The 9,804-nt window shown below is 50.6% G+C and overlaps 1 protein-coding gene across 3 annotated transcripts in view; it reads left to right on the top strand.

Annotated features, from left to right (window-relative positions):
* SH3RF3 (SH3 domain containing ring finger 3) overlaps positions 1–8,911 on the top strand; it is a 382,241-nt gene extending 373,330 nt beyond the window's left edge. For all 3 annotated transcript variants that reach the window (XM_019663839.1, XM_019663838.1, XM_019663840.1), the window contains one exon: positions 5,690–8,911. In XM_019663839.1, coding sequence (XP_019519384.1) covers positions 5,690–5,858 — 169 coding nt within the window. In that variant the 3' untranslated portion in view covers positions 5,859–8,911. The remainder of the gene's footprint in view (positions 1–5,689) is intronic.
* The last annotated feature ends 893 nt before the right edge of the window (positions 8,912–9,804 follow it).

Genomic DNA, 9,804 nt, shown 5'->3' with positions numbered 1-9,804 from the left:
TTCTCCACTGTATAAAGACCTCTATCTTGGCAATATTTCGGAGTGGCTTTGAGCAATAGGTACACTTACCACTTACCAGCTATTTCACCCCAAATATGAGTTTCTGTTTTTTTGAGTCCCAGCTCCCCCATATATAATAATGCCTACCTGAGAGTTATAATATTTGTAAAACGCCTAGATTAATACCTGGAAAATTATGAGTGCATAAACAACAACAACAGTAACGATATATAAAATTACATATATAATGCTACTATATCATATGATATAGATAATAATATGATGCTGTCTGGCACTCTCTCTCCCCTCTTGATTGCCACAGTCTTCTTTTCCCGTATGTTCACACACACAACTGATTCATCTTCACCTCTCGCTGGCCTATAAATTGTTTGGTTTGTTAAGATATAGAAGTTTTTTGCTTTGATCTATTATATATCATGCATGGTAGGCAGAGTAATGGCTCCCAAAGATGTCTGTGCCCTAATTCCCCCAAACCATGATTGTGTTACCTTATGTGGCAAGGAGGAATTAAAGTTGCAGACAGAATAAAGATTGCAAACCTACTAATTCTAAAATAGACAAATTATCCTGGATTATCTGGGAGGGGCCCAGTGTGACTACAAGAGTCCTTATAAGTGGAAGAGGAGGCAGATGAGAAAGCCAAAGTGATATGATGGTTGAAGGACTCAGTCTTCCATGCTGTCCTTTGATGGAGGAAGACGCCTCCAGCCCAGGAATGCAGGTAACTTCTAGGAGCTGGGAAAGGCAAGGGGACACCTTCTCCCCTGGAGCCTCCGGAAGGAATGCAGCCCTGCTGAGACCTTGATTTTAGCCCTCTGAGACTTTGCTGGATGTTTGACTTAAAAAAATCGTAAGATAAGAAATTTGTGTTTTATTATGCCACCAAATTTGCAGAAATTTGTTATAGTATCAATAAGCAGCTAATACATGTACTGATATTAGAGTGTAGTGTAGACGTATTTTTATTTTTATCATTTCCAAATTCCTAGTGGGACACTGCTCTGTGATAACCACATTCCACCAACTTGGGGACCACTTGTCCTCAACAGTGCTGGAGCAGGTGCTCTGAAAAACTTACCACGCGGAGGGCCCCTTTTTGTTACCCCTGTTGTCAGGGAGGGGAGCAGATGACAAGGGAGGAGGACACTTCAAATGTCACACATAAGGCTAATTGCAATATGCAATGGTAACAATTCATTCTGTTTGAGCCTGTTGATTACCTGAGTCTTATATCTGAAAATTAGCTATGGCTGACATAACCTTAACTCAGCATAGGGCAATCGCTCATTGATTTATGATGCCATGATCATAACACAGGAGTAGCTGCCATCGTCAACTGTTCATTTGGCCTTTTGTGTCTATAATAGGAAGTGTCAATTAGTTTTATGCAGCAGGAAAAATAGCTCAGTCTTGAAATGATCCGGACAGAAACGTTAAATGCTTGTCTTATATATATTCAGCCCACGTCATCCATCTGGGCTCATTAAATCATTTAATTGCTCAAAAGTACCAAATTACTTCTTTTTTTTTCCTAACAAATTACATTTTTAAATTTGCTTGTTTGTTTCACATCTGGCAGTTGAGGCAAAAACCAAAACTTGTGTTCAGAGTCTGAGAAATCATCTTACTCTTTGCCTTTTTTTCCCCCTTGGGGAATTGAGAGGAGACAGGTGTTTGGAAAGGAGGTGAAGGATGGCAGGAAGCCACGGGGAAGACCTGGGCTGGTCTTGGTGGTTGCACACGAGTGTCGAGTGTTAGAGGCCTGAGAATGATGCAGTCTGTGTCCACTGTGTACACTGAGATTACACAGGCCATTACTCCATCTTGGAGGCCTCCCAGTGGCCATCTGTCCTCCTGCAGGGAATGGCCTTGCAGGCAGCTGTTTGCAGTAACTGGGCTGGGAGGAGGGAGGGACTTAACACTCTCCTTCCTCTCCTCCTCTTCCTGTGTTTGGCTCCCAGGGACATCAGTGGAAACTGGTCCAACCATCCTGCACCTGCAGCCATTCCAAGGTACTTAAAGTGCCTGGCTGGACCTGCTCCCTCAGCAGTAGGAACTCTGCACACCTGCCAAGTTAGCCCCCGGAGCCACCTTCCTCTCTGCCCCCCACCTCACCTTCCCGGAACAAGATGGGGCTGTGTGTCCTGGGGACTGTGAACTCCCCAAGGCTGGGCCAGGGTCTTTTCTACCTGTGCATCATCCCCGAGCTGTAGCGCCAACTCCATTTGCCCCAAACCATGGCTTCTCTGTTCCAACCCAGATGGGCCAGAGCCCAAGGCCCTGCGAGTGGGTGGGCTGAGGACAAATGGAGTCTCCTCAGTGTTTTTACTCAGCACTTTCTCAGACATCAGTGTGTAAACATTCGCTCCTAGAATTTGTTGAAAATCCACATTCCCTGGCCCCATTCCCCCAGCATCTTAGCAAGTAGGTCCAGAATGGAGCCCGGGAACCTGAGCCAAGGTCCTGAAGTCTATGGACCACACTTTGAGAAGTGCTGACTTGGGATATCTTTTCTTTTATAATGAATGTCCTAGTTTCATAGAGACCAGAATAAACCAGGTGAAGGGCTCCACATAGAGAACCCCTTGAGGACCCTTAGGACAGCCTGCCACCAGGACACCTGGATGATTTTCTTCAGGGCCATTTGTGTGGCTGTGGCCCATGTGGGGAGGCAGGGACAAGGGGACAAGCTTTCACAGTGGGCCAGCAGCCCAGGGAAGACGGAGGGTAGAGGAGCCTCCCACCTTTCCCCACCCAGCTAGTGGGCAGGACCATGGCCCAGACACTGCGAGGGAGGAGGGGACAGCATAGCAGTGTCTCCTCAGGGTGCTCCTCCTATTCAGGTCAGACCCTGGGCCTCTGAAACACCACTGCCATGCAAATTGTCAGGATCCTTCACTGCCTCAAGGGTTTCTGCAGCCCTCTTCAAGAGAAGGGAAAGACAGGATGGCCCAGAGTGAGGAGATGTTAGGAGGTGCGGTAGACAACTGTGGGGAGGACACATCATTTGTGTGACTCTACTCGGTGATGCTCCTTGAGTTTGCAAGACTCAGGAAGAGGTTCCTGTGCCCTGTGGGTTGGGCAGGTCCCCCGGTGCAGGAGCTGCAGCCACAGGCCTGAGAGCAGGGACAGCCGCGGGGCAGGGGCTGTCCGTCTGGGGCAGACCTCAGCCCCTAAGCAGAGTTGCCGTGGGACAGACCGTAGTTCCATGACCTGTTCTCCTCACCCAGTCCTCTGCACACACTTCAGCTCCTGTTACCTGCCAGTTCCCGCAGGAGGGGCATCAGCCAGCTTGATGGCCAAAGAGCAAGATGCCTGATGGCCTGGGGATTGGGTCATCTGTGCGCATGAGACTAGTGGGGGAGGAGTTATTTGTTGGGAAGCTAATAAGGAGCTGCAGGTTCTGCTGAGCCCACTGCCCATCCTGTCCCTCCACCAGCAGCAGAAGCTTCTGGCCCCCAGCTGACACTCATCCAGCTTCTGCCATCTCTGCTCCTCCAACTTGCCCCCAGCAGCCCCACCCTTCAGCCCATTAGTCCACGTCCCCCTTCCGGGCCTCCAGCCTCCCTTCCAGCGTGTACTAATAATGCAATGACTGGACAACTCCGTACTGACAGCTGCTGTGTGCCTGTTCTAGGTGCTGGGTACACAGCAGGGAGCAAGGGGCCACAGTTCCTGCCATCCATCATGGGGCTGGCATGCCACTTACCGGTGGGGGACCTACAAGTAAGATAAATAGGTCATGGCAGGGCCTGCGGAAGGTGGGGAGTGCTCTGGGGACAGACAGGGAAGAGCGGACTGGATGTGGCTGTGACAGGGAACAGCATTCTGGGCAGAAGGGGCAGCCTATGCGGGAGCCCTGAGGTGGGTGCCTTGTGCTGCAGCTAGGGGAGGTTGAGGCGAGCAGACGTGCGAAGGGTGGTGGGAACACAGAAGCCTTTTCCCAACTTTGGCTTCCACTCAGAAAGGGGAAATGACTACAGTCATCTGAACAGAGGAGGGCCATGATCCACCTAAGGCTGTCACTTGTGTGGCTGCTGAGTGGGGAGCAGGCTGAAGTAGAGTGAGGACAAAGCAGGGAGCCCAAAGTGGGGCCAGTGCAGTAACCTGGAGGGACCTGCAGGAGCAGCTGGGGCGAGGTTGCCAGGAGAAGGTGGCCTGGAGCAGCGAGATGCGTGCTCTCCTGGGCAGCCCAGGCACCGCCCTCGGGACATTGCCTCAGTCAGGGAACAATTATTGAGCACCTCGGCCCAGCCAGGCCCACCCACCTGGCCCTCCTCAGCCTACCTGCGTCTGTAGCAATTTTCAGCTGCACCCTGCCTGCCACCAAACCCACCCACATTTCGTACTTGGACCTTGCCCTAGAGCCCCCAACTCCCATGCCCTGCAGGGTGGGCAGACCCCTCTCAGCACTTCCTGCACAATCATCACCAGCTGTATAGGTGGGGGTGCAGGGCCCAGTCAGATGTCAGCGTGCACATGCCCCCATAAGACCCCTGAGGGACCAGGGAAGGCACAGTTGTCTGGTGTGGTGGGGATGGGGCAGTTCCTGTCAGGCTGGGGGCAGTGACAGATACAGGCACAAGGGCACATGCTGGTTTGCCCTTGGTGGTGGTTTAGAAGCGCGCTGGTCCTCAGAGTGAGCACAGCTTCTGTTTAGCCTTACTATTTCTCTGAGACTTAACGAACAAGTGTGGGGTGTGGGGGGGGGGTGTCACACCTGCCCTATGCTGACCCTAACTAGGGCTCTTGGCAAGATGCTGGAGAGGGTCAGCCCCTGTCTCAGATTCAGGGAGCTATCAGGGGGGCAGCTCTTAAGGACAGTACCTGATGCCCACCCACCCCCCTGGAGATGCAGAGGTCCCTGGGGTCTGTGCTTGGTCTGGTCAGAGCTCAGGCCCACTGCTGCCCTCCAGGTGCCTGGAAGGACATGTCACCACTTGGATTATATGTCATGTTGGTCTGAAAACAGGAACTCTACAGAGGCCTTGGAGGCCTCATGGAGGGGCCCAGGTTTTGCAGGAATGAGATGTGTGAGAAATGGAGCCTCATTTATGATGTGACCTCAGCCATTTCAGGTGCTAAGTCCACAATTATTTTTGGAGCACATTTAAAAAGAATGACCATTTTACCAACACAGTGTTCAAAGCATCTTCACACCTCATGTGGGGCAACTGCCTGAGTGGTGTCCTTTTCCACCTGCTCTTCAGACAGAGAAACTGACCCTCAGGAGGTGAGGACACATGGCCCATGGTCCTGTGCCAGGATGGGACAGAACTGAGGACACAGCCGAGTGTCCTGCCCTTACCAAATGCCTGCCCCGGGGCTGAAGTGCCTGTCCCTCTTCTCTGTCCCACCCCTGGGGAGGCCACAGTCTGAGGTGGGCTGAAGGGGGAATGTGACATGCAGGGGCTGCATCTCGGGTGGGAACATTCCAGCTGCATAGACACTACAGGGAAAAATTACTTTAAATTTTTTAATAAAAATGAAAAAAGATTTGGAAAAATTAAAATAAAAATAGAACTATTTTTAAAGTGGGAGAAGGAGGCCCAAATTACAACAATTTACACCAGAGGGGAAAAAGGAAAAGAAAAGCGAGACCTTGCCAGCAGCTCCTGGGCCGTCCTCCAGTCAGGCTTCTTCACTGTGGTGTCTGTTTCCCCCGCAGGTACCGTGTGGTGGTCTCGTACCCACCCCAGAGTGAGGCAGAGATCGAGCTGAAGGAAGGTGACATTGTCTTTGTGCACAAGAAGCGTGAGGACGGCTGGTACAAGGGGACCCTCCAGAGGAATGGCCGCACTGGCCTCTTCCCGGGCAGCTTCGTCGAGAGCTTCTGAGGACATGCTCTCCACACCATGCTCAGCAGGGAGGAAGGCCTCCCGGGAAGCCCCAAGGCACAAGGGGACAGCCACAACACCTGAGGGTCCCACGTCCCTTCCAAGGCCCCTGGCAGGAGATACCATAGCCTGGGATGGGGGCCCAGGGGTGTGGAGGTCGTGCCTTCGCCCACAACCCCTAACCAAGAGCACACCCTGGGGTTCTCCAACAAGATGCCTACTCCCCCTGTGTGAACTGTAAAGAGACATCTTTAAAACAAGAGAGGAAGATGCTGATGGGGGTTGTTTGCTGCTGTGACTTGCTGCCGAGCTGCAGCACTCTTGTCTGCCGCCTGGGCAAGGCTGGAAGTTGCAGAAGAGCTGCGGGAGCTTGGGTGGGTGGGCATGGGGCCCAGAGCGTTTGCAGAATGTCTTTACGGGCTGTCTGGGCTGCACATGGGGGTTCAAACTGCTCCATCACCTCTCTATATACCTCAGTCACCTGCCACCTAGCCACTCAGCAAGGGTGTTCCCAGCCCAGGCCTTCACCGGGGCATGAGCATCCCCCAGCACACCCCTCGCGCAGCTCCTGTTGGGGCTCAGGCAGCCCCATTTGGCTTTGTCTCCTGCCAGTATTACAAGCAACACTTTTTGTTTGCCACCACTGTCCCTTTGCATCACTTCTTTCTTACAACATCTTTTTAATGTAAAGCTGTTAGACTTTATATATTTCTAATAGGTCATACATTGCCTATTTTTCATACATCTGGTGCTGCCTTTTTGTAATGACTTGGTTGAACTTGAAAGAAAAAATGTCTGAGGAGACATCAAACGGGCAGGATTTTTATATTTACCATATGAATTTAGGAGAACTCTGAAAAGCCCACATCCTCAGCATCACGATGTTGGCTGCAGCTCCACAGGATAAGAGGGAATCCATTTAGGGGGTTGGAGGGAGTTTGGAAAAAAAACCAGTTTCTTTAAACCCTTACCAGAGCCGTGTGCTCTGTCTAGACAGTGATAATTATTATTCAAGAACTGGAAACATTTCGAGGAAAGGTCACTATAATTGCCTTTTGGGTGGCAGTAAAAAGAACGTGAAGGTCGACCCCCACTAAGAAGGTGGAATTTCCCTTTTATTGCTTAGAGAGAATGACTACAATTAGCATCATCAAAATATGATTTCTCAGTATTGAAATGTGCAGTTTTTACCACAGTTCAGGTGTAAACCTTCACAGTTTACAAAACCTTGTGACGGTTTTGCCTTTTTTTTTTTTTAAATAAATACCTGTGCTCCTATCAGGCATTGCACACCTTGGTCTAGTGACTAGAGGTACAACGAGGATAACAGGGGACTGAGTCCTCTCTGCAGACTTGTAGGATCAGAGAAGCTGGGATGGGAGACACAGAGGAGGAAGGGGAGGCTGTGAACTTGGGGCCTTCCCCTCCGTGGGGCCCAGGAAACGTATTCATGCGCCCAACAGCCTGCTTCCCACAGGCACTGCCTGCAGGGTCCCTGTCACGAGGCAGCCTTGTTCTCAAGAGAGTCACAGCTCACGAATACATTCTTACCATGTTCAAAGTCACAATTCTTAAACCCTCACTATATATATTTTTACAAAACCACTCAGGTTTAAATTAGGCTGAATAAATTAGCCTTTGGTAACATAAGATCTCCCTGATTTTTAGGGATGCAACGAAATCCAGACACCCATTCCCTCGCTGGGCATGATGCCTTTGAAATATGAATACTTATTTTCAGAGTTCCTATTTTGGGATGTGACTTGGCTACTTGTTCCTACCAGGTGGCTACCACGCTGGTGGGATGGCGCCTAGAGAAAGGCTCATTTCCTCTCTCCAAATGACAATAGATTTAATAGACTTGAGAAATTTGTTCTGAATCAAAGAAAATAAAAATCCAGTTTAAGCATAGGAAGCCCTGTGCATGGAGTTAATGACAACCAGAGGGTATCCATTTGCAATCAGTTGCCAGATTAATTGTCTCTGATGCACAAAAATCATGTGTGTTTAAAATCATGTCATCACCAAAAACATGCATGGATTAACACACTGAGTGAGACACATGTTCTTCTCTGAAACCAGAACTAACTCAAATCCCCAGATAATAAGGGAAACTTTTTTTTTCTTTTTAAACGAAGGCAGTTACCAAGCAACAGAATAGACTAACTTGGACCTTCTTTCCTTTCAGGGCTACCGCCCACATGATGCTCATGGTAGATAGGAATTACTGAACAGCCCAGTGATGGTGGGTGAGGTGGCAGCCCACCGGGACCCAGCACCCCTCACAACAGAGCCAGGCCAAGTGTCCAGTGTTTTTGCAAGGCATCAGCTGGCCCCTCTTGTGGCAGAGTCAGGGGAAGGCATTGGTACTGCCTTGGGAAGGAAAGTGATGCCGTAGGCCTAGCCAGCCAGAAATCTCTAAGGAGGGGCTCCCAGAGCAAATGCTGGGCAACCAGAGAGCAGGGAGGTAGGTGCACAACAGGCCCCATGCTTTGGACTGAGTGTTTCCAAACGTGTTCAGTCTTCATGACCATTTAGCCCACAGACAAGAGCAGGAGCTGAATTAGGCCCCTCCTTGGGGCCTTCTTGCCTCGAAAGGCTCACTTATTCTGGTTACTAAGGTGAAACAACACCTTGTCTGAAGCCCTCACGCTCTATCCTGGCCCAGGGACTTACACACTTTGGGTGTGCAGTGGCACTTGGCAGCCAAGGTGACTTGATTTGAGGAGCACAGTAGAGTCCATAGCCACCACTGAGTGAGGTCAGTGGACACCAAGGTGACAGGGATACCTAGGCCACCAGAGGACCATGGGAGGGAAGTGGGGAGACAGAGCCAGGCAAGAGCTTCCCCGACTCCAGTGCCCCACATAAGCTGAGTGGCCTGGCTGGGGATTTCTTTGTACTTTGCACAGTTCACACACACATACACACACACACACACACACACCCCAATGTTTTTGTTATACACAAATGTCAGTGTGTGATTTTGGAAGAATTGCCAGTGATGACAAACTATGATGCCTGTGTTTCCAAGTCTTTAAATAAAAATGAACATGGAGAGATCTTGTGTCTGGGTGATGGGAGCAGTGCGGGTGTGGCAGGGGCTGAGAGGTCCTGAGCAGAAACACCCAGCTTGGTAGGAGCAGAACTGGGCAGGCACAACCCCATATCCCTGCTGGCCAGCCCACTGGCTCACATACCTCCCACCTCAGAGTGCTTCCTTGTTGGGGACACAGGGTCTGTGACAGGATGGTGGGCTGCCGAGAAGACTGGGGATGTCAGCCTACCCAGTGCGTGCCAGAGATCCAGTGGCTGGGAGGTAAGAATCAAGCCACAGGCTGGCCAGGCATGGAAGACCCCTAGCTCCCTCCAGGGGCTCGTTTGCCTGGAAGCTTGCTCGTTTGACTTTCTACAAATGACTCACCTTCCTTTCTTGTGGGAAAGCTTTTCATGTCAGTAGCTATTCAAGTTCCTGGCAACCAGGAGTGTCTGGTATTGACCTCCCAGACCGGCACACTCAGCCCTGCCCTTGTCCGTCTGGCCCTTGGGGTGCCTGAGCTGTTCTCTGGAGCACAGGGTGGAGGGTGCCTCAAATCCATCAATGGGAGGGACTTTAGGAGACTTCCAACCTCCAGGAAGGTGGGCCTCTCCCAAATCAGCCAGACAGAGGGCTGCCCTGGCAGCCTGACACATGTCAGGTGTTTCCTAAAATAAGCTTTCACTGCTTTCTTAGCCAACACACATGCTTTTATTCTTTGACCATCATATACATACTTGAGCTAGAAAGAAGCTTAGCAAAGAACCATTTTACTCTTCTGTAAAAATTAAATGAACTTATACAGGATCAGATAACATATCATGGGTTATGGGTGGGGAGGATGGTGAGTAAGGAAGCAGACCACATGCTCATCCAGCTTTCCCAACAAGCCTGGTTCCTGGCAACCAG

The sequence above is a fragment of the Hipposideros armiger genome, unplaced genomic scaffold (assembly GCF_001890085.2).
Source record: "Hipposideros armiger isolate ML-2016 unplaced genomic scaffold, ASM189008v1 scaffold_406, whole genome shotgun sequence".
Taxonomy (NCBI): Eukaryota; Metazoa; Chordata; class Mammalia; order Chiroptera; family Hipposideridae; genus Hipposideros; species Hipposideros armiger.
This window is presented reverse-complemented; position numbering and strand designations above follow the sequence as displayed.